Raw genomic sequence first — 26,176 nt, forward strand, 5'->3', positions numbered from 1 at the left:
ACGATGTTATGTATAACTCGCAAGTGCGAGTTTCGAATTCTATCTTTCTCATTTTATAGTATCGTGTTAGAGAAAGATAGAGTTGAATTCGAAACTCAAACTTGCGAGTTATAAAGATACCGTTACAGAATAGCCTAGCAGGTGAGATCGCAGTCTAACTTGTCACAGAATAAAAAAGAAAATCGGTCACAACACACAAAATAAAAGTTCTTTAAAAATTCCTTTTAACAACTGACGTCAGAATCTCAGTCTCAATTCTTTCATACGTTTTCTGAAATTCTGTTCACGCGATGAAGTTTATCACACGAAAGAGGCAGTTTTGCTCGCCTCCTGACAATTGACGCGTGGACTTAGAGCCTGTTTCGATCAGACCTTCCGATTTCTGAAAAGCTGATGAAAATAATATAAATAGTAACTTTAATTTTAAGTTTTTCAATTTACTTACCACCATCAAATCATATCTTGACGTTACAAAAGCTAAACTGAACTAAGCCTAATTGAAATAAATGAACTTTGATTTTTTTTTTATCTTTGAAAGGGGTGATTTTGGTCAGGGGCTGACCCTCCATTGCCTAATGTAAAATGAATTATTTTATATTTTCTGCAGGATATCATGCAAAATCATGTCTCCTGTCGCCAAATTCTTAGCAACCTTTCACTAGAAACCTGTGTTTCTCGGGGGAATGAGCTGAAATGAAGGAAGTAACTGGTAACTTGCATACTTACACACTTAAATATAAGTACTCGAACTTTCGCCTTTATAATATTAGTGTATAGTATATACACTAGCGGACGCCTGCGACTTCGTCAGCGTAGAATTCAAATTTTCAAGAATCCCATAGGAACCATGATTTTTTCCGGGATGAAAGTAACTCACAGTCCAAACTCAATAGGTGCCCGCCATTCCATTTGTTTTATTCTTTACAAGTTAGCCCTTGACTACAATCTCATCTGATGATAAGTGATGATGCAATCCGAGATGGAAGCTGGCTAACTGGTTAGGAGGAGGGTGAAAATCCACACCCCTTTCGGTCTCTATATTACATCGTACCGGAACGCTAAATCGCTTGGCGGTACGCCTCTTGCCGTTTTGCCGGTTTACTTACGGTAGGAGGCTGACAAACTTTCAGTGTTTATAAAGTAAAAAAAAGACCAACTCCTGAAAGGCCCACCCAACACGTGTCTCCCGGGTGGTGCTAAACGAGCGACAACGCCGAGTCACAGGCGGCGGTTAAATAACCTGTCCGTGGCTACCACAAGCCCTGAGGACCTAAAAACCCTAAAAAAAAAATGTGTCCGTAGTACCTTGGAAAAGTGCTACTGGTATTCTTCCCAACGCCCTTTTAACAAATAAATTAAATTAGCATGGCCTTCAATGGAAGGCCAGCTTGCCACGAAGTACACTCAAGCAATTTTCATAAAGCTGTTGCAGGTGATTGCACAATAGTTATGAATTATGTAAAAAAAAATTATAAAGTGAAGAAGGTGTGACTACGACAGGCTATCGTTCTAGCGTATTTAGGTGCAGACAGGCGTGTACTGGCTGAACATAAAAGTGCCAGTATTGTCATCGTAGTTCTTTTGTAGCGCTGAGTGTTAGAGTGTTATACACTTTAAAATGTTTTGCTTGTATGCTTTTTTCTTTATGTATAAAGCGATTAAATTTACTTTACTAGGTATATACTGTGATGGACTTGCCAATGCACAACTTTAAGCAATGTGTTAAAAAACATTTACGTAGTCGAGGTTACTACACTATTGATGAGTTCCTTAACGACAAAGGTGCTTGGAGGCCATTGGATCAGCTTCCACCTTCACACAGGAAATAAAACTATAAGAAATTGTAATTTAATTGTTATCAAATGTAAATTATAATACTGTATGACTTTTTCAAAAGAGCAACTGTTGAGTTTCTTGCCGGTATCTTCTCAGCAGAACCTGCCTTCCGAACCGGTGGTAGAATCTTTACAAATAGTCAACTGACGTGTCAAAAGTGCTTGTAAACTGAGCCTACTTGAAATAAATGAATTTTGAATTTTTGAATTTTGACTTATTATGGACTAGGCATTCGTACGTTAAAAATTAAATTTATTCCTGTCACCAAAAGTTATCTGAAAAAGATCGGTTCAAAGTAATCAGTAAATAGAAAATGTTATTAGTTTCCTGCATAAGTTTGTGTTTTTGAAGCCGGCAGCGTTTTGTTTTTTAATTATTTATTATATAAATAGCATATATATTGTTTGAATAATATAAATCATTCCGTCCCACTCCAAAAGGTTTCTGATTCTGATAATATCAAAACAAAGTGAACAAAAAAAATCATCATAATCGGAGATGTTTTTGAGGAAATATGCTGTATTAATTCCATTATTAGTGATAAGTCCGACTTTGCGAGCAAGTTTCAATTGTTAAATATGTATTTTGTAAAATATAAAACTACACATAACAGATGTGTGTGTACCTAGTAATATAAATAGATATACTTATTTTTTATATATATCTACCTTTAAATATAAATATAAAACGTTTCGGTGCTAAAATAGATTTTCTATATTGGCACTTCTGAAAATGTTTACCAGGAAAACATTTCTCAACTCCGAAGCGGATCATGATAATATGATTTATAAATACTTTCCTTTCTCGTTCTTGCAAAAGTTTCTTCCTTCCTGTGAAGTCTTAAACTTTATATGCGCCCAGGACGTAATACGAGTGCTCTTATCCAAATCCTTTGCTCGAAACGTTCGCTAATGATGTGGAGGTGCCAAAAGATGTTTCATATTGAAGATTGTTATATTTCCTTCATTCGCCAGTGTCTTTTAGGGTTCCGTATATAACAAGGTGCCCTTATAATTTCCCCACGTCTGTTAGTACGCGATTCGTTATTTTTATTCTCTACAAGTTAGCCCTTGACTACAATCTCACCTGATGGTAAGTGATGATGCATTCAAAGATGGCTGGCTAACTTGTTAGGAGGAGAATAAAAATCCGCACCTCAAATCGCTTGGCGGTACGTCATTGTCGGTAGGGTAGTAACTAGCCACGGCCGAAGCTTCCCACTATCCAATTCGTAGCACTAATTTTCACGAATATAATATGCAAGTATAACACACCGACTAAGTGATAAGTCCTTACCTTTTTTTTTTTATTTATCGTCTTCCATTTGATGTGGGGTGTCGTTGGCTAAAACTTTCAAACATATTAAAGGTATCTGACAACAATTCAGGGATCTATTTGTAAAATATTAGGTTAGTTTAAAAGGGCTAACTGCAAGCCTAAATTGTTGTATAAGTAAACTAGCTGACGTCGCGCGGTGTGGTTCCCGTAGGAATACGGGGATAATAATATACAGCCTTCCTCGATAAATGGGATGCCTAACACTGAAATAATCTTTAAAATCGGACCAGTAGTTCCTGAGATTAGCGCGTTCAAGCAAACAAACAAACTCTTAAGCTTATGATAGTAAGATGGTCCATTTTTCGAATTTAGAATTTTGACCGGGCCATTCCATAATCATTTATGTACCTAATACTTCAAAATCATGGAAATCTAAAAATATTTTTGATGTCACAATGACATTTTGTATGTAATGTAAATCATAATTATGAATGAATTATAATATTACATAATTACATAAATTACTAATAATTATAAATGCGGACAGGAATAACGTTATAATTATTGAGTCAAATTTTGAATTATGCAAACCGATCTCCATGTTAAATTACGGTTGTTGATTTTATAATAGCGTCATCTGAATATTAATGCGAATGATCCTCCGGGACTATACTGTAGAGCTGTGGCTCTGTGGAGCTGGATGTGGAGTCGGGCAAGGCTGATGTCATTGTTGATCAATTAGGGTAAAACGATCGTGTCGCCGCTGAACCAAATGTTCAATAATGTATGTACGTATCACTTATACCACGTTCTAATTAAAAGTATATAACGGAGAAGTATCCTCATTGAAATAACAACGGGCAGAACCGCTGACCTGACATTGGTCATCGGCGCTGCCATTTGCTCTAGGTTCACTTCGCGTAACCTCACTTATCGCTTACACAATGGGGATGATGACTAGGTTTGAATATATTGATTTTTATGATACATTCGGGTAAATAAGGTCAATGTTAACTGATTTATACATAAAAAGCAAAGATTGTCTGGATATTTGCAAAATAAATAAGATTATAAAATTTCAAAATCTATTTATAATAAAACGACTTATGTTGCACCGGAAGAGAACTAAACTTTTTTTGTCTTTGACACACATTGTTACACAGATACAAAATTACAGATTAAATAAATATTAGTAATAGATAGATATTATGATAGATGTTGCTAGTTATAAATAATAAATATTTTATCCCTTAAATAGATTATTTAGATATCAAATTATAATACTATTAAATCTTTTTTATGGTAATTAGATGAAAATTCATACAGTTTTAGCTTCCTTACATTAAATGTAACATTTTTCAATATATGAACTATAAACATAAACGCACAAATAACAAAGATATTAGTAATTTTGTTTGAACGCCCATACAAACCTAACGATCAGCGAGCCAACGACGTCACTAAATCGTGCCATTTTGTATGGAGCGTCTTTCCGCGGCAGCGCCGCAAATCTGACCCTCTAAATCCCTGTAGCTCCGAAAGTAATGATCGCAGATACCCTGTTACTTTTACAAAATTGCTTTGCTATTAGTATACTCTTAATTTATATACAATTTAAAAAACTGTCATCATCCCTATTTACCACTCAAGTCACTCTCCCCGCCTATGCCATAACAACCCATAAAGGATTATTGTCCTACAAAAGGTGTGGACGGATTGGTCCAGGTCTGGCTGGATGGAGGCTTCGGCCGTGGCTAGTTGTGCGGTTGTGTTGTTCTACTGAGATGTGCGGGCGGTACTTCCCCGAACGAACTCTTGTATAAGCGAAAGTGGGTAAATTTGACTTCAAAATAGCGTTAAAAATTTTATGTTTTTGCATGTACAGCTATTATTATTTGACTTACTAAAATATGAGTACCAGATCACTCTTTCGGGCAGCAGTGAACAAAGTTAAATTAGCCTTAATGATTGCTGACCTCCGATAGGAGATGGCACTATAAGAAGAATAAGAAGATATAGATAATATAACTTATAAGAGTTCCTTTGTCACTAGTTAGTGATCACTGGCAAAGTGGATGGAAAGAGAACTCGAGGACGTAGTGTTAGTCAGACCAAATCTGCGCGACTCTCGACACCAAGGTACACGAGGCTCTGCAAGTCACGAAAAACTAAACCACATGGCCCGACATCGTCAAGAAGCAAGCTTGTGTTAGGAGTCACGACCCTCTTAATGAGGAATACAACGCAAGGAGTTATTACTTGAAATAAAATGGTTAATTGAATTGGCATTTATGACTTTAAAGACTTCCTAGGCTAGACTTTATAAACCTCAATCTTTTCTATTATTCCTCAAATCCATTATTTACATTAAAACATTAAACTAAATACTTTATTCGACATTATTTTTATTACATGTAAATGAATATCTATACAAAACATTTAATATAGGTAATTCTATAGATACTCGTATGTCCACCCAAATATTAGTTATAATAAAATTTTAAATCAATTTAATTTAAATTTTACCTGAAATAAAATATATTTAGTATTAGAAATGACAGGGCCTCATGTATTATCTATTAACATAAAGACAACCAATGTATTAGTACCTAGTGTAAGATATAAATAAATAAATTTCACTGACTTATTCAGCTTATCAAAATATATTTAAACACTAATTACATAACTAACATGGCGTAAATTTATAATTACAAATATCCCATTTACACTTCTCATTAGTAAATAGGTGTATGAAATAAATCATAATATAATTCGTAAATCATAATATAATTTCAATTGAATATCTGAAAATAGCTACCATTGCAATTTGCCTTCCACAAATCATCTGTGACATTCTGATTTACCACAAATGTCAACTGAAGCGTTACAAAAATGGTTTGTTATTTTGATTTCAGTTTGTAAACAAATAAAAACTACGATATAAAATTGTTTCGATACGTCTTAATCTGTTTTGTGTATACAACCGCGTGGCGCATATGGTAACGTATGCACAGCCGTGGGTTCGATTCCCACAATTGGAAAAAATCTGTGTGATGAGCATGGAGGTTTTACAGAATCTAACAGTGTTTGTACATTATACACAGATTAATCAATAATAGGTAGATACAGCATACGGAACACGACGGTGTCGTAGCCGCTTCAAATACAAAATTCAAAAAGTAATACATTCTGGAATTAGTACGACGCGAAGCGTCGCATCAGTAACTTTCAATATTATTCAAGAAAAAGGGCGTTCTTTATGTTTATAAATATTTTAAAAACTGTTCACAAAAACTAAAGAAATAGGATGGAATATTTCTTTTATTGGTAATTGTTTATTACATTAATTTACGTAATTGTTGTCAGTGTTTAATTTTGAAATACAAATTATGAAAATAAATTTCTGTGATATTTAATTTCTTAACCTAACCATAACCTATATGCAGTTCTCAAGGACGCGTGACGTTTGTTTTTTCTATGGGTTTCACCGTCTCGTATATCTTTATTCTGTGACATTATATAAGTACTTTTATCTTAAACTAGCGGACGCCCGCGACTTCGTCCGCGTAAAAATCGATGTCAACTTTCAACTCCTATTTCACATTCTATTTTGCAAGTTACCTAATAAGTATACCTAATAAATAGTCCAGTAATTAAGGACTTTCCGTACAAACTTTCTACCCCTACTTCACCCATTTCTGATTTTGTTTTCGCGACAAAAAGTATCCTATTATCCTTCTACGTATTATGGTCTCAAATCGTCTTAAGTATCATTTGAATTCATTCTGTAGTTTCAGCGTGATGCCCGGTCAAAAAAAAGGCAGACAGACAGACAAAAAATAGAAAATAGGCTTCAGTATCGATCTCCTACCTCTACCCTACTCCTACCCTACCCGTACCCTAACTGTATCCTACCCCTACCCTACCCGTACCCTACCCTACCCGTAATCTTCCCTTTCCCTACACTTAGGATAGGGGTAGGCCCTACCCCTACGCTACCCCTAACCTAGGCACACTCCCCTACCCTGCCCTACCCCACCCTATCCCTACCCTACCTTTACCCCTACCCTACCCTTACACAACCCCTACCCTACCTGTACCCTACCCTACCCTACCCTATACCTTCCCTACCTTACCCCTACCCTTAGCAAAATCGGTCCAGCCCTATGAGCGTGGTGCGATGACAAAGGAAAATAGAGACTTCTATGCTAAAATTATAATCTTTGGATCTACTGGACCGATTTGAATGATTGTTTTACCAATAGAAAGCTACGTCATTTGCGAGTATCATATATCATGTTTGATTCCCATATTCACACAGGAACGTGAACTACGTAATTGAAAACGCGGGGCGTCATGTAGCGGAATTTCTGCGTCTTTTAGAAATTTTGTATTATCTCCGAAACTATTTAACTAATTAACATACTATAAAGAGCAAATCTTATCTCCATAATATCCTTGTGATTATTAAATAATTTATTTTGATAAGGATTTAAGTTAAGTAGCATATATAATGACGCAAACCTAAGTATATAAAATTTATAATTTTTAAAACACAAAAGGTACTATATCTGCTAATATATAGAAAATAGATATATGGTGTCGCGGACTTTTTTGTAAAACTTTTAAAGATACATAAAGCCTCCATACATTAATTTCAATTTTACACAATGGTTAAGGCAGCGCATGCGAATAAGTCTGCTTATGAGGATTTTCGGTCCGACCTGTATGACAAAAACTGTGTTAACTCGGCGAATATATATCATACTGATATAAAATATAGCCTATAGCACTCCCCGATAATGTAGCATTCTACTGGTGAAAGAATTTTTGAAATCGGACCAGTAGTTCCGAAGATTACCCCATTTAAAAAATGTGACAAACTTACAAACTTACAAACTATACCTCTTTATAATATTAGTATAGATTATAGTTATTGGGCCCGTGGTTAAATGGTTCAGCTACGGACAATGAGGTCCAGGATTCGATTACCGAGTCAGGCCAATTTTCGGTGGCTAATTTTCACAAACTAATTGTGACGAGCACTTACGGAACCCTACACTGCGCATTGGCCGACACGCACTTTGCCTGTATGTAAATAACATGCTTGGAAGAACCAACAATTACTTATATCTCAAGCCTTGCGTGTAATATACTAGTACGTAATATCATAACGCAGGTTTGATAAACATGGCTCGTAATAAATGTCATTCATCATTCCAGACAGTAATCCTTTTATGTGTTTATTTTATTAAATGAGCGATTGTTTGTTATGATTTGCTTTTATGTGAGCTATTTTTATACATAAAAATACGTGTGGAACTCAGGGACTGCCCCGGTAAGGCTATTTCATAGCATTTTTGACGTGACAACGTCTTATAATTCGATGGAGCCGGCCGAAAAAATATGACGTCATGCGTCGTTCCCTCGCTCTAGGGTTGCCAAATTTTACAAGAAATAAGGTTTATTCTGGTCTATGAAGATTACTAAACATTATTTTAGAAAAACGAATATTTTATTTTGAAAAATGCAACCATTCTATCAGCATTTTCTTATGACGTTGTCACGTTCAACTATCGCCAATAAACCGACTTTACAGACAATCGATTTTTGACAAAAAATTAATAATTGAATATAAAATTATTGTTCTAACTATGGAAAATCTGTAAATAAGGCTGTAATATAGGAAATATTGAATAGTTTTATTTTTGGTTTTTATGAACACTATTCCGTAATATCCAAGTGAGAATGTGTAATATGTCTTGTGTAATTCCTATAATATAATAATGGCTGTATTATAATTAAAAAACTTTAAACAATGCCTCGGTAAGTTAGGTGGGTAAAAAAATGATTTGATTTTTGTTTGTTTGTTACTGTTGTTGCTTTAACTCGAAAACTATCTACTTAACTACTATACTATACTACATTACAGGATACAATCTAGCCTATAGGAGAAACCATTTGTTACTTCAAATTTGATCTCAATTATTGTAATTTATATTGTATTAATTAGGCGAGTTAATTGCTACCGTACTTCACTAGCTCTGAATTAAAGCGCTAAACCAAGGAAGTTAAATAAAATTTATTGTTTTGGCTGTAGTATTTTTTTTATTAAGTAGGTATTTAGTTTTATAATTATCTTGTTTTCTACAAACGGTGTATCAAAAACAATGCTAATGGTTTAACACTTAAATACAAACTATTTTTATCTGAAATTATTCAACAAAGTTTCAACTATTTACAATAGATGATATCCCTTCAATTACAATTCAAATCTGTCAAACAAGGTAAGCAGGTACCTACCTACCTACCTACTCGTATAAGGTAAAATAGGAATATATACAGAAGAACCCGTTTACTACGATTTTGCAAGGACCCAACTAAAAACGTATTATACGGGATATGGGTGGGGGATAGTGAAAAATATAACGACTAATAAAGACTACCTAATTTTGCTACTCAAAGTTTTATTTCACTTTCTGGCATGATTTTGATGCATTAGCAATTACGAAATTTTCAATTAAATTTTACTTTTGCAGTGCGTCTTGTAAATTTTCAGTTTAGAATCGCATCATTTCAAGGGTCGTTTGCTATCAGGGTCTGCCAGTTCTTTAGGATATCATGTATTAGTCTTGTTCTGCAACCTTTTTAAGGACCTTTATGACGTCCTGATCTATGTTTTGTAATTTCTTATATCGCATTTGGAATTACACGCGTGTGACATGTAGACACAGTTACACGCATATTAAACGGGATGACGAATCTTGTTAAACGTTACGAAATGTATGAAAACATGTCTCAAAGTTGTAGGCACTGTAATAAAATGACGTATTATGCGAGAAATCGTTATAACCGTGATTGTCTGCGGGTTCCACTGTAATATCTTTTTTCTCTTTAAGAATTCAGTTTAAAAATGCCGGTTTTTCACTTTAAATCTTGCATTAAATATTGAACAAATGAATCGCCTTGTCGGACATCTTGGTAAGGCGTACGCATCTGGCACGCAGGAGGGGCTTAAACCTTGACAGCTTTAGCTTCATTACGTAGTAATACCCTTAACCGAGAGCTTTATGTAATATACAATTAGAATGTATTAACTAAAGCATAGCTCAAATTAATTTGCATCAAAGTTTATCCAGACACATTGCACTTAGGTATATACGTCTTCCAGTCCTGGATTAGTCTTTAAGCTATTTAAGCAATTTCTTAGGGCATCCCGTCTAAGAGGGCACCAGAGACGGCCGAGAAAAAGAAACTTGAGAGGTGACAAGGGGCATCCGGATGGAACGAAGTTCGCTATAGCCATTATCGCTATCGTAAAAGATGTCGTTATCACTATTGCTATAGATATCGTCATCGCTGTCGCTATCGCTATCGCTATCGATATCGCATCCCATCCTATCAAATCTTCAAAATTCATCAAAAGGAACTTCGTTCCAAGCGCCGGGGGGCCTTTTGGGGTCGTGGGGACCCTGGAGCTCACCTGGAGTTCACGGCTTACAACTACAGCAAAAACATTACCCTCCTTCTAACGCAGTCCAGTAAAAAGTGTCGAAAAAAAATAAAAAAAAAAAAATGGGACCACTTCAAGAGTATACGCTTTCTAAAAAAAAAAGAATATTTAAAATTGATTTAGAAATGACGAAGTTCTGAGGTAACAAACATTAAAAAAAAAACATACGCGTCGAATTGAAGAGCCTCCTCTTTTTTTTGAAGTCGGTTAAAAATACATTTAAAAGCATTACAAATATCACAATTTACTAATTAAATATAGAGATAAGTATTTTATAGGATGTGAAAAAGTAGTCAAAATTATTTTTTTTGAAATATTTATGTCAATGGACCCAATCAAACACATTTTAATAATCAAGGTAAGGTCTTAAGGCATAATATTTTTGTATTAAAAATTCCTTAACTTTTTTTGTGTGTAGACTTGCTGATGCTTTTGCCTGTCAGGTATTTTAGTAAGTTGTTGTAAATTTTAGAACCCAAAAGCAAGATACTTTTGTATATAAGGCAAGTAAAATTTAGTGTCGACCTACCTATTTACTTAATGGTAATACCGATACGAGTAGGTAGGTCTAGGTCATTTGAATTGAATGTTTACAAAGTGAAATGTGTATTTTGACAGTAAACTAGCAAACTGGATCAATAATGTATTATGCATCGCGTCCATTGATCGACCATGACCATATCGTTCGCGTAACAAACACGGTCGCTTCACATATAAATTTAAAACATTCCTTGATATGTAAAAGAGCAACGGACGAAAATATGAATTGATACAAGCTTTCGAATTTCAGGATTTACTGCATACCTGTACATATTTTACACTGTTTTATATTTCAGAGTCATATGGTTGATTATTATCATGACTATTAGCCTATTTTAACTATCTATACAGGGCCTTCCTCTTTGTAAAAAAGGGGATAATATCACAGATTACGTGAGCACTAGTTGACATACAAGTGATGTCTTACGAATCTGAGACTTGGTCGCTCTGTGGTCATAAAAATGCTCAAAGAGCCAGCTATGCTCGGAGTTCCTCTGCGTGATCGAATCAGAAAAGATGAGATCCGCAGAAGAACCAAAGTCACTGACATAGCTCAGCGAGTCGCAAAGCTGAAGTGGGTTGCAGGGAGCCGCAACAATTTTTGAGCCGAGACTGGTTTGTTTAGATGTCCAAGGAAGAGGTCTATGTCCAGCAGTGGATGTCCATCGGCTGTTAATGATGATGATGATGATGATAATGAGTCCGTTGATAATAAGGAGATTAGACCCACCACCTGCTCTACTGCAGGTTCACGATCACTTTCTTAAGTCAGCGATAATGACTCAGACCGACCGATTGAGATTTTTTTATAAAAATTTCTTAGAAGAAAGAAAGGCTCAGCACTTTATACTTCGAACCAGGTGTTGAATTCACCGGACCATTCATTCATTCGGGCCTTGTGATCCGAAGCCAAATAGCTACTGGTCCAAAAAGACGGTTTTAAGGTTTATCATCATCACAATCATCATTATCAGCCGATATATGTCCACCGCTGGACATAGGCCTCTTGCTTGGACCTCCAAACACAACGGTCTTGAGCCGCCAGCGACTTCCTGCAATCCGCCTAGTAGGGTGTCGACCAGCACAGCGCTTTCCGGTGCGGGGTCGTCATTCCAGCACCTTGAGACCCCAACGTTGTAACGGTTGGTAGAATCTTTACAAATAGTCAACTGACGTATCAAAAGTGCTTGTATACTGAACCTACTTGAAATAAATGAATGTTTGATTTTTGATTTTTGATTTAGTTTATAAGGTTATGAGCGTATATTGAAAAATCTTTAAATTTATTTATGAAAATTTTGGCGCACCTTTAAGCGTTGAATTATTTGCATTTCTTATTTGCACGTGCCAATAATCTCTTTGAATATACAAAGCAAAAGAAATACATCTACAGAAGCGTATACCTAAACATAGATGAACATTCTTTATTCCCTCTAAACAATATTCAAACATTTTTTTCCATTACCGTTATTAAAGTCTGTAGAAACGGCATTTATTCACAAACGCTTCTACCTACAAAGAGAAAAATCAGAGGAAAGTATATATTTACTTAGTAACAATTTACTTAAATATATACTTATTTAGGCACTTTATATTATTCATGGAGAAAGCGACGTTTATGTTCAGCGTTATAGTTGGATTATTTAAATAAAACAGTTTTTTTCTTCTGGCCTTACTTATTTATTTATTCTAAAAGAAAAACCGCGCAAATGTGAGTCTGACATTCGCACTGAGGGTTCCGTGTCACCACACAACAGAAATTTGAAAGTTTTACCAGGTTGATAAGATGCGAGACAATAGTTATTATTTTAAAAATAAGATCCTGGAACAAAATTATTGCATTTTTTTCCTTTAACAGGACGCACCAAATGAGCGCCGACTCCTAATGAGGATCGACCTCCACAAGACAAAGACACTCGCAACATATTTGTTTATTGGCCGTACAAGAAAAAAAAAAATTTTTTTTCCTCAGTACCTAATTCGTAGTAATTTCAAAACACGCGTTTCTGAAAAAAGGGTCTTGAGCTTGACGGACTACAACAAAGTGACCTTACAAAGGGTTATTTTTTCCTGTATACTCGTAAGTGCGGAACCCTAAAAGTAGAAATAATTCCAGCATTGTGTTACAATAACATTTTTATATTCGAGACAATTTCAGGAAGAAACATTGTTAACGAAAACCCTTTTTAGGCTTCCAGTGTCTGGTGGCTTGTCTCCAAATGACAATGTAATATACCAATGTAACGAAATGAATAATGAATAATAGACGTGGATACCTACACAGAAAATTATTTTGATTAATGTTCTTTTGTTTGAACAGGAGAGTCCAACGTTTGTTATCACGATGTTTTTCTTGCGAATCATTAAAGTATCAAAAACCCAGACAGTATAAATAATTTTGCTATTTACTCGTTTATATATAGAATATCTTCAAATCGCCTTATATTTTTATCGTTTTTACCAAAGATTCTCATTAACGTCACGCTTTTAAACAAAAATGCCGCATCATAGTAGGTTCCTTAGTTTAGAAGCTACAATACTACAAACAGATACACAGACAAACACGTCCAACGTAGGTACGTTCCCCACTTCTTTACGTCAAGCGTTAATAACGACGTTTAAGTTAGAAATTCTTTGACGTCATGATAGAAAAACCGGCCAAGTGCGTGTCGGGCCACGCGCAGTGTTGGGTTTCGTAGATTACATTAGCACTTTAAACTCTTGTAACGCACAATAATACCGATAGCGATATTCAAAATTCATTAATTTCAAGTAGGCTCAGTTTACGAGCACTTTTGATACGTCAGTTGACTATTTGTAAAGATTCTACCATCGGTTCGGAAGGCAGGTTCTGCTGAGATGTGAGACTGTCAACTAACATTGAGATGTGGAAATTTCCTCTTTTGAGCGCCTCATTTTTCATGACTTAGTAACACATTTGCGGTACGATGTCGATTATAATACCTATTTAATAATAAATACCTACCTACAATAATGTGAATGAAAACATGATATTATTATGAATGGTTGTACCTAAACAACAGTTAAATTTAGCTGAAATGACGTTACGTAAATAGAGTTCGCTATACATCAGTAATTGCTTATTATTGGTTTTGTCCGCGCGCCGAATTAGGTCGGTAGATAGATACCTACCTACCTACTTCTCATTTTTTTATCGTTTCTGCCTAATTATATATTCTTTTTCATTTTACATATTTTACTTCTTATTTTCCTTTTCTTGTTATTGTTGTATGTTAGTTTACATACTTAATACGAAATTGAGATTATAAGCAGTGGCGTGGCTAGGTAACCAAGGGCCCAGGTGCAAATTAAAAAATGGGGCCTCACTATTATATAAAATGGTTAGGTTTAATCAAGTGAAAATGTTAAATATATAAAAATACATCAAACGAACAAACCAACTCTTCAGCTTTATAATATTAGTATAGATAGATAAGTATAGATGAATCTTTATAAATAATTTGACAAGATTGAGATTAGCTCCATTTAGAATGGGAACAACATTAAATGTCGTACACTGTTAAAAACGTTAATAAAATTAATAATATCAATACACAACAAAACAGAAATTTCATAAGTTGTTCTAGTGCTTTGCAACACAATTTAAGAGCGCCTCCGAAGTTTAAACAGCTAGCGATGAAGGCATGAGCAACGGATATGAAAGCAATAGCTTTCTGACAGCGCTCTATAATTGGGAGCTAGGAATTTTCCCATCTGTGTAGCGTTAGTAAGTAATAGTAGGAAATTACTGAGGGTCACGCCCCTCAGTAATTTCGTCACCTACTCATCATCATCATCATCTCCTTTGCCTTATCCCATTTATGTTGGGTCGATCTAATTGGATCCAAATTTGACAATCTTCTCCATTCGTCACTTCGTTACTCATCAACTCATCATCCTCTCCCTTTGCACACAGTAGGTATGTATCCTCCTCTATTTTCCGGGATAAAAAGTAGCCTACATATTAATCCAGATTATAATCTATCTCCATTCCAATTTTCAGCTAATTCGGTTTAATAGTCGCGGCGTGAAAGAGTAAAAAACATTCATACCATCCTAACCATCAGTTTTTCACAAATCTCGGGAAACCAAAGATTTTTTCGAGACAAACATAATAATATTGTGTTAATCCTGGGTATTATTTACCTTTATTTTAAATTTCAGCCAAATCAGTTCAATACTTGCGGCGTTAAAAAGTAACAAACATCCATACAAAGTTTCGCGTGTGTAATATCAGTAGGATTAGTATATATTGGTATTAGTATATATAGCACTAAAGTAAAACTATTTTATAGTACAATCGGTGTACCTATATCAAAATTCAGAAAGCACTAAAATAAAAACGGTTTATTCCCACCACACATTAAACCGAAAATCCGTAAACCGTTTCATACAGCGCTTTAATATGTTAATAACATTCCCAGTCATATTACGATTGATCGTTTACGTGATAGCGCCAAAACAAGGATTTTATTTTCTTGTTACACTCTTTTACTCGGAGTTTTATTATACGCGTTTGATGGTTTAAATTCGCTTGTGAAACGCGCCTTTTGCGTAACGCAGTTTCCCGACGATAAACAGTCAATTTGCGAGACTACGCGCTTTTAGAGACGGGGAACACCCTACCTACGGGTTTAATGAAGTCATTTATACCTTTCTTCTAATAGAGCTCGGAAATAAGTAACCACTTTGATAGAGTGATGTATTGCCATCTAAAGATTTAAATCCGTCATCCCTGGAGGGTTTAGTAAGTCCGTTAAAGTTAAAATCCGAGACGAGATCCGCGTTGTAAATGTATCGTTATTAATTTTGTTTAGGGTCGGATTTGTTTAGGCTTGGAATGTCTTTATTCCGTTAATTGCGTGTTGACTTCAGCATAAAAGAGGTCGCTTGTTACAGGAAAATATTTTTCTAATTTTTCATGAGAATGTCACACACACATTCACGTGTCCGCCGACCTACATTATAGCAACGTTGTGGGTCTAAACTTCAATGCCTCGCATAAGTATGGAGACTTAGCCCTTTATTGGACATTTCAAACTAGGCTATAAATATTATAAGTAAAGTTACTCGTAAGCCTATATCGATGAGTAGGTACAGACACGGTTCTAAGTCAGTACCTATACTTCTCCGTCCACGACAAACAGTCTAGTTTGCCGTATGGAATGTAAAAGATGCCATTAAAGAGTCGTGCCGCCCATCTCTTCTGCTTCTGTCTTAGGGCCCCATCATGCGATGCTTCTGCGCTCGCCCAAAATTCCCGATGACGCCGCTGATTGAGGAATCTACGGCATCGGTTTAACCATTAAGTAGTCACCAGTCAACCAGTAGTTAGTCGGGATGTTTAACTCGATTTATTCGTTAGCATTTGGCTAAGTATGAAAGTAGTTGTTACGTATAATCACGACGACAGGAAGCGAGTCGCAGGGTTTCGCTGGATGCAGGCACAGCATCCCTACCCAAGTGGCACGTTGATTTTCTATCTACGATCGCTAACGCTTCAAAAACTATAAAGATGTATGGGAATGACATTTGCTATCGACAGATCACGTGATCAAGATCTGTCATTCCCATACATTTATCTAGTTTTCGAAGAGTTAGCGATCGTAGAAAGAGAATCGACGTGCTACTTGGCTAGAGGGGCAGGTTCGTGATTTTTGGAAGTCCGTACAAAAGGCATAGGCCCTGCTGTGGACGTCCATCGGCTGGCATGACCTACCTATAGTTAAATAGTAATCTGTCTACTAGGTACAGTGAGTTGAGTCGTGATAGCCCAGTGGATATGACCTCTGCCTCCGATTCCGGAGGGTGTGGGTACGCATCCGGTACGGGGCATGCACCTCCAACTTTTCAGTTGTGTGCATTTTAAGAAATTAAATATCACGTGTCTCAAACGGTGAAGGAAAACATCGTGAGGAAACCTGCATACCCGAGAATTTCTTAATTCTCTGCGTGTGTGAAGTCTGCCAATCCGCATTGGGCCAGCGTGGTGGACTATTGGCCTAACCACTCTCATTCTGAGAGGAGACTCGAGCTCAGCAGTGAGCCGGATATGGGTTGATAACGTAACGTAACTACTAGGTACTGATAGAGTAAATGGAATTCGAGAATGACTATAATAAATAGGTAAGTACAACATTTTGGTTAAACAAAAGGTATTGAAAATATTAAATGAGGTGTGAAATTACCTTGAGAAGCGTAATTTTATGCGTGACTACGCTGAAGCTGAGTGCCTATTTCATACATAATTAATTAGACATAGAAAACCAGTAGCTATTAGAGGGATACGAAATTGCTTAAATTATTATTGATATTTACTTACTCACCTTCATGTATATTGCCTAGTAGCACAAACTACTCGTAAGTACGTATCAGTGGCGTGCAAAATTTTATAACGAGGGTATGCACTATATCTACGTATCTAATAATCTCTGCACTATAGTATGACATGACAGGCAGCAGCGACAGTGAACATCATTTTATGTTATGTAGAGGAAACACCTCGAGCAGGTCCGGACTTGTGACCTTGGGTGTAGTTTTAAGGGATTCCTACAGAAAGCAATAACACCTTTGACTATTAAGAGCATCTCCCCTACCCGAAGTGTTCTCTATGCCGACACTAAACAATTTATGATCAATATAAATTACAACAAAAGTCACTAACGCGTCTAGCAGCGTGACGGTGTTCACGTTGCCTAACAAAGAATAGAATTCAAGCCATCAAATACGGTCTTATTTATACCACCACTGTTGAAACAACTTCGTACAAATACCTCCTTATATTAATATTATAAATAATTAATGTAAACAAAACAATAAAAAAATTCTATTTCTCTTTGTAACTGAGTGATATGATTTATCGAAGACTGTCTACTTTGGATGTACAACTCAATCTCAGAGGAATTGATTTCATCCACAAAAGCAACTTTCTGAGGTAGGTATATCCATATGGACATAATTACTAAGTCATTACGAGGGAAATTTTTTGTGTTAACTATTGTTTAGTTTCATTTATGTTCGCAGACCCCTTTTTAAATATAATCGGCTTGAGAATAGCATTTGTAGTAGTAATTTCTCAAATTCAAAAGTTTCAAGTTTGCAAAGTGCAGACTGAATTTTCTTTGTCCTGACGCTGAATTTTTATGGTACCTATTTCTATTAGCTGACCTTAGACTATTAAAAAGAATGGACCTGTTTCGCACCCAAATTCACCAACAAAAAAGTCTGTCGTTTTATGAGGGAGACGAGGTAAACTCACACATCGAACTCACACATTTAACACCATTAGGTATATTCTGTGTCTATACATATAATTGACTCGCAATACACACACGCGTAATTTTTACACAGACTAACCAACACATCGCTTATACTATCCACAATATACATATATATATATATATATATATATATATATATATATATATATATATATATATATATGTAATGTTTGATTCTTGATCTTTGACAGAGGGGTAACGATTTACGAGGCAGGTCCTTTCTTTTTAATGGTCTAAGTAGCTGACATAATCTATGGCTACAATTTCAGCTCATTACTTATTAGTCTATGGCTCTAATCGTGCTACCACACATTTCCGACCACCTGACTGACAAACATGATGAAAAATCATAGATGTAAACTTATTTTACCTAATTTACAGAAAAAAATATATGTTTTTTTATAGTGGTAGGTTTCCAACCAGCCTAAAAGTTCTAAGTGTTATACATATTCTTCAAGGTTAATCATCAACCCGCAATCGTTATTAATTAATTAACTCCACAGAAGATAAAGCACATAAACTGGTGGTTAACTAAAAAAAATAGGAATTAACACAATGTGCTACTTTTAAACGCCATCATAGTTTTATTAGACAATACTTGTTGCTTCGAATCACCGTTCGTGCGCTGTAGCATACTGCGAGTGCCAGTTCGTTTCACTGTTGAAAGTTGTCGTGATTCAGCGAACGAACTGTAAATAAGATTAAAATGCTTAACTTAGTACAGTTAGCGCAAAATAATAACTCATAAAAATTAAAAGAATGAAAATATAAAACTTCACGTTATGTTTAACACAGAGTTTTTTATTTTAAGATATAGAGAGAGATATATAATAATTATACTACATTTAAAAACGCAACGATCACAGGATACGATTTCGGAAAATCGGGTGACGAACGGGTAGGGCGTCGTCGTCTCATTATTTTTGTGTAAATGGAATGGGTAGCGCTGCTGTCGCGCATGCGTATAGTTCCTTTGTCGATATCAGTCGCCCATAGACACAACTTTTGTTATCTGGCAGTATACTCTGCATTCTGTTTCTAGGTTATGTTTTTGGTTTTAATCGTCAATTGTCAAAATTTATGTCGAGTGTTTTCTTGTAATAAGTTAGATTTGTTCAAAACTTAATATAAGTTAATTCTAGTTTTCTCGTAGTAACTATTTCAGATCGTTTAGTGTTCGCGAATTCTGAATAAAGAATGAGTTAAAACTTTTTAATGGCTGCACTTTTGTGACTGTTACGGATTGACATTGAGATAATATGTGAATAAATACGTCGATGCGCACTTTTCGTTAGCTGAATTAGTACCATCTTCGAGCAGTTTAACCGTAAATATCTACTTCAGTATACATGTAATCTTATAATACCAACGGCGTACCAAACCAACGTCAAAATGACTATGAGTCAGTTATCTGTTATGAAACTGTACAATACAGTAGTGGACGATGTGATAGCTGGAGTGCGGGACTGCTTTTTGGACGATGGTGTCGATGAACAAGTGTTGCAGGAGCTGAAGCAGTTGTGGAAAACTAAGTTAACGGCCAGCGGGGCCATGGACCCTCCGCGGGCGGATTCGCCGTCGCTGCCCCCACCGCCGGCCGTGTTACAAAACTTCCCTAAGGCTAACGGCAGTAATCTGATGCCGAAACGAGCCCAGGACATGATTCCCCAAGGCGCGGGCCACTCTGGTGTGGAACACGGAGCCCCTCCGTCCAACATAGCAGGCGCACACCCACACCACGTCCTGGACCCCAACAACAAAGTACCTGTACAACTAACACTGCCTGCTCAGCCTGGCGTGCCCGGCTCCCAACCACGGTCATTCACAATACAGATCCCAGCCTCGGCTCTCAATGGTAACAAACTCCACCAAGTCCTCACTGGACCAATCATAAATGCTACTATTAGTTTACCACAGCCTTTAGCGGCAACTCTATTACAACAGCACATAAACTCTGCTTTGGCGGGACAACAGAATGAACGTGACGGTGGTGGTGGAGGTGGACGCAGTGGTGTGGCACCGTTCTCCCTGGACGGTGCTTTAGATTCATCTGATGATGAAGGCTCAAATGTCGGGGACGGGTCAGAGGATGGAGGAAATGATGATGACGAAGATGAAGAGTCAGCCGAGGAACGGGCTGAAGAAGAAGAAGAGGAGAGAGATGAGAGCGGAGGTGCAGAGGAGGAGCCGCTTAATTCAGGTGATGATGTTTCGGACGAGGAACCCGGTGACATGTTTGACACTGACAATGTAGTTGTTTGTCAATATGACAAAATCACACGTAGTCGTAACAAGTGGAAGTTTTACCTAAAAGATGGTATTATGAATTTAGGGGGCAAAGATTTTGTTTTTCAGAAAGCCAACGGCGATGCAGAGTGGTGAATGTTTGTATAACGATGTTGAGTGTGTACATGTTGGTGTAATTGTTCCGGTTCAGAGTATAAAAACAGACTAGAAACAATGGCATAAGGTTTTATAATTTATGTATTTGTTCCCAATACCAATTGTCTATGGTCATAAGGTTTTGTAATTTATGTTTTTGATCAACATCTAATACAAATTGTCTACAGTCATGATCTTATTTTATTGAACATCTTATTTTAAAAAGCAACTTTAAAAATTATTAAAAAACTAAGTAAAATTTTTGTTTTACTTTTTTTGTTGAAGATTGATTGATTAACTTTTGTAACTAAAATCCATTTTGATTTGGAAATATATTTTGATTTAACACAACATAATATTAATTATGATGCTGTTGGTTATTTATGGTTCAAGGTATAGGTAAGTCTGTGTGCTATTTGACTGTAGAAATGTTTGCCGGTTTTGTTTTCTGGAACTTATTTTCTCAAGACTATATTTACAAAGATTTTTTACTATTAGATATGTTACGTGTCTGCAAAATCACTGCAAAAAGTGATCCAAATTCAGCTACTCCACTGAGTGCACATACACAATTTTGTATTTAGTTACATTATATACTTATGTACATATAGTATTTACACTTTCTGAACACACAACTCGACATTGTAGACAATATTTAGTTAAATATTGGTTAAATAACTTTTGTTCTTTAAAGTGCAACTAAATGAAATCAAGACAATTAGCTACTTTTGTCTGCCTCAGTTGACTTGCTAGCGACATATCTATAGTATAAAATCTTTGTGTTTACATAAAAAGTATCATAAAAAACAAAAAACAAAATTAGCTTTCCCAAATTTATTTTATGCAGTAATATCAGATTGGAAATGTATAAATAAACTACAAATCAATAAAATGTTTTTATAAGTTTTTACAAGCATTTTCAATAATTAACCACCTTAATAGGTGGTTAATTATATTACAAAAAAATCTTAAGTCTGTATCTTAAACGATGATTGTATATAAAATTATAGACTGTAATGAAGGTGAAGGTTTCATTTAGTGTTGCCATATACCTGTGTTAATGATTTTTTAGTTGCTTTGCAATTGAAGAATGGTTCACAAACCATGGTTCACAGAGTAATTTGGAGTTGTTTCATGCAAAATAAATGTTTAATATCATGTATGTATGTATGTATCCTTGCTACTTTAGCATAGCAGTAAGGAATAATATTTCATAGTTTTGATTGAATTCCAAGTTTTGGTCTATGTATACATATATCAATAGAGCCGTGATAGCATAGTGGATATGGACCTCTGCCTCAGATTCCGAAGGGTGTGGGTTTGAATCTGATCCGGGGCATGCACCTCCAGCTTTTCAGTTGTGTGCATTTTAAGAAATTAAATATCATGTGTCTCAAATGGTGAAGGAAAACATAGTGAGGAAGTCTGCATACAAGAGAATTTTCTTAATTCTCTGTGTGTGTGAAGTCTGCCAATCCGCATTGGGTCAGCGTAGTCGACTATTGGCCTAACCCTTCTCATTCTGAGAGGAGACTTGAGCTCAGAAGTGAGCCAAATGTGGGTTGATAATGATGATGATGCGTCTATTCTTCACTTACAGCATTGGTTGTATATAGCCCTTATATTATATACCACTTGGACTACAACTACAATTAAAGTCTTTGTATGTATGTTCAAAAATGTATATGTATTTAGTTTAATTGTATCTTGTAATTTTTACTACAACGTTAATGAGCGTGTTTCACTGTGTACTGTTTGTTACCAAATTTAAAATAAGAAGTGGATAACTCAATATTTTTAAATGTATGCAGAAGCTTAACCAACCTTTAGTTATATAATATATATTTGTATTAACACTTTTTAAAATACTGTGGAGATGCCAATAATTCTGGTTAGAGAGCACTGTATAATATGGACAAAGTAGGTTTTTTTAATTACAGTGATAAACCTAGTATTGTGAGTTAGATCTGACTGTTGTATTATACATGTTTCAATATTGTTTAATATTTCAACAGGTATAAATAAAAAAAAAATACAAATAAATGTGGATAATTGTGTAGTGTTTTATACAAATTTTAACGTAACTAAATAACAAGCAACAAAATTGTTGATCATACTGACAAAATAACTTATAATAGCAATATGAATGTCTTTAATCAATGGTATAATCATTAAAGTAACCAAACTTTTTAGACCATCCAAAATTTATAAATTATTAACCACTGCCACATTGGACCAACTGGCCTATTCACTATATTATTGTTATTATCATCCTGTTATAATAAACATAAAATCAATTGACAAAATGTCATTTACCTACTTAGTGTTATCCACCAGTAGGTAAGCACTATATGACATTTTTACATAGAATCCCAATATCGTATATGACGATTAACATAGTCAAAGATAGTGAATAAGCCTGCAGTTGATATTAATTTACCAAATGGAAGGACCATCTCACAAATTCTGTTTTTATAAAAATTGCTAAATAAACCATACATTTTAGTTCTAGAACTAAAAACTGAAAAAACTACAAAAATGTTTTTTCATTAACAACAATCTACCCCCATTTATATATTTGTATCCAGTAATTTGTCATTGGACGAATTTTATCAGTTTCACTTAAAATGTGATTTAATCATCATTTTTTTAGTGAAAAAAATTAATTTCTCAGACCAATCAAATAGGTACTAAAGAATATTCCTTCTTGCTTGCTCCTGAAAAGTTACGAAATATGAGTTACCACATTCCTTGCTGGTGTTGATATGTTTACATTACATTTCAATTTTCTTTTCACTGCCCAGTTGCCCACATTCCTAACCATCCAGCAGACATGATGGTAAACTTGATTGTGAGGGGCTGGCATAAAATATCTATACCTTTATGAAGATTGACTAGACTTATCCCTTCATAAAGAATTTAATGTGATAACAAATCATTGGCATACATATTTTCTTTAACAATTTTCTTAAAAATAATTATTTAAATAGGTATTAGCTACCTGTACTGATTGTGTATATTTTCAGTTTTATAAGTGGTTCAAAAATTAGGTGTAAGATACCAAAAATATTGAGATTCAAATCTGCTTCAAGGTATCATTTAAATCATTAATTTTAAACCTTTGTGTGTATAGTTAATAGTTTAATAGGTAATGTGTAAGATACTTATAATTTTCCAGAAAAAAAAACCTTTGTAACTTCCACTATTTTCATCCTTATGGTTCGCGCACATTAAAGCGTACCGCACCGCAATGTATCATTAATTTCTTTCTTTTTCAATCATCAAACATTTTATCATAGTATTGCATAGGCATAGCCACGGAATAATGAATTGACTAACAATCTCCTTACATTTTTTTTAAAAGAATATTTGCCAAATGTTTTTTTAATATGGCCATTATTCCCATTCCCCTCCTACCAGTCGGGAAAGACTGTATTACGAGTGGGTACGACAATAGACCAGCGGGGCGGGTATCGAACTACCAACCCTCGGTCTGTTATTTTTCCCCACTTTCACCCCCAGAACTTATAAAACATATTCATCAAACATGTCTAAGAACACTCGCTCATAAGTTACCTTGGATACAAAAAAGAACTAAAATGAAATCGCTTCAGCCGTTTGGGAGCTATGGTGCCACAGACAGACAAACACGTCAAACTGAACCCCTCTTTTTGCGCCTTTTTCCCATGTTTAGAGCTGAAAAACACTAAGAAACGCACTAAAAGAAACTTAATATTTAAGAAAGTAAAATACGTGGAGTGGCCGGTACTGCACGAAAACAGATAATGAAGGTTTTGACGTATGAGCGCGCGCGCCATTACCGACATGGGGGCGCTACTGAGCGGAAACTGTTCACTTTGTTGTGTTACAGTGTTTTAGGATCTTTTTTTTAGATTTTCTTTAAACAATTCGTGGAAATGGTCGAGAAATACGAACCAGTACTACAAGTAAATATTAATCGCGAGAATTGAGCAGCGAAGCATAATAACCTGAACCTGCTATACCTTATCCTACCATAATCTTTATTTATTACAAATCACGAAATCCTGAATTGTTAGCCGCAGAGTAGGTAGTGCCTGCTCTAACTGACTCTGTGACTTGCGTTGCCCTCTCTTGTGAAAATATTTATTTTAAATTTTTATTCAATTTGTATTGCCATGCGTTGCGGTGCGACTCTGTACCTATTGTGCGTTTACGTGCACAAATTCTTTTGTTCTAGAGATTTTCTTTACTTTCTCATACTTTTATGTAGGTAATAACATTATTATAATTTGTGATATGAATATTACTTCGTTAATCAGTACCTAAATCTTCATGGCGATTTATTCGGAATCTTCGGAAAAAGACTTCTATATACTCAGAGGCACAATTATCCGTCTACTTTAATTTGACGCGAGTATATTAAAGTGGGCGGATAATTGTGCCTCTTGAGTGTAAAAACTTAAACTACTACAGATTTAGGCTTAAACTAAACCTACAGTTAAATTAAAAGTGTTATTTATGTACAGTGGAATTATGTCAGTTTCTTCCACATAGGCTTTGTTTTTTCTTATATTTTCGTTTACTATCTAGCTCCATGGATGGTTACTATACAAATAATATTAGTTTTATTAGGATTTGTAAAAACCCCTATGTGATGATGTTGATGAGGATGGTATTGATAATAAAATAATATATTGCATTATTTAGTTTTTTATTTTCTTATAATATCTACCTATCACCCGACCACCAGGTGGACTGACGACAACAAGCGAGTCGCAGGGATTCGCTGGATGCAGGTGCCTCAGTATCGTGATGTTTGGAAGTCCCTACAAAAGGCCTATGTCCTGCAGTGGACGTCCATCAGCTGATATGTTGATGATGATGATGAATATCTACGTATACCTACTTAATTCGATCTAGGCTATGTACGAATGTTTTTCATTGGAGGAGCGTGGCGGATCTAAGCTCCATATCCTCTCTTATATCGAGGGAGGCCTGGTCTTATTGTGGATAATCAAAATAGGCTGATTATGATGATGACTTTAATAAGTAGGTATAACTATCTACCAGTGGCGAAGGAGGGAAAGCCGTCCCAAAGAAAAAAAAATCATATAGCGTGTAACAAACTCGGGTTTCTCATATATCTAGAATCTAGATACAGTACAATGAATATGCATGGATTTTTAAAGGAAACCCGGCGGTAATCGGCTTACCTACATGAACTCTTCGCCGCTTCTATCTACCTAAGGCCATATTCGATGTGTACTTTTTACCAACAAACAAATTAGAAATGAAGGTACACAACGCCTGTCATTTCATTAGGTACCTACTTATTTATTTAATT

At 35.5% G+C, this 26,176-nt stretch overlaps 2 protein-coding genes across 2 annotated transcripts in view; both read left to right on the forward strand.

Annotated features, from left to right (window-relative positions):
- The window catches only part of LOC112047444 (regulating synaptic membrane exocytosis protein 2), a 262,982-nt gene that overhangs the window by 116,096 nt on the left and 120,710 nt on the right, over positions 1 to 26,176 (forward strand). The window lies entirely within an intron of this gene.
- Positions 19,503 to 25,534, forward strand: LOC112047435 (transcription initiation factor IIA subunit 1). The gene has a single exon (XM_052885852.1). It carries the CDS (start codon positions 19,861 to 19,863, stop codon positions 20,848 to 20,850), a length of 990 nt encoding a protein of 329 aa, XP_052741812.1. The 5' UTR covers positions 19,503 to 19,860; the 3' UTR covers positions 20,851 to 25,534.

The sequence above is a fragment of the Bicyclus anynana genome, chromosome 15, assembly GCF_947172395.1.
Source record: "Bicyclus anynana chromosome 15, ilBicAnyn1.1, whole genome shotgun sequence".
In the NCBI taxonomy this organism is placed as follows: domain Eukaryota; kingdom Metazoa; phylum Arthropoda; class Insecta; order Lepidoptera; family Nymphalidae; genus Bicyclus; species Bicyclus anynana.

Excerpts from the sequence above, each read along its gene's own strand:
- LOC112047435 (XM_052885852.1), top strand. The coding sequence starts at position 19,861 with ATGACTATGAGTCAGTTATCTGTTATGAAACTGTACAATACAGTAGTG.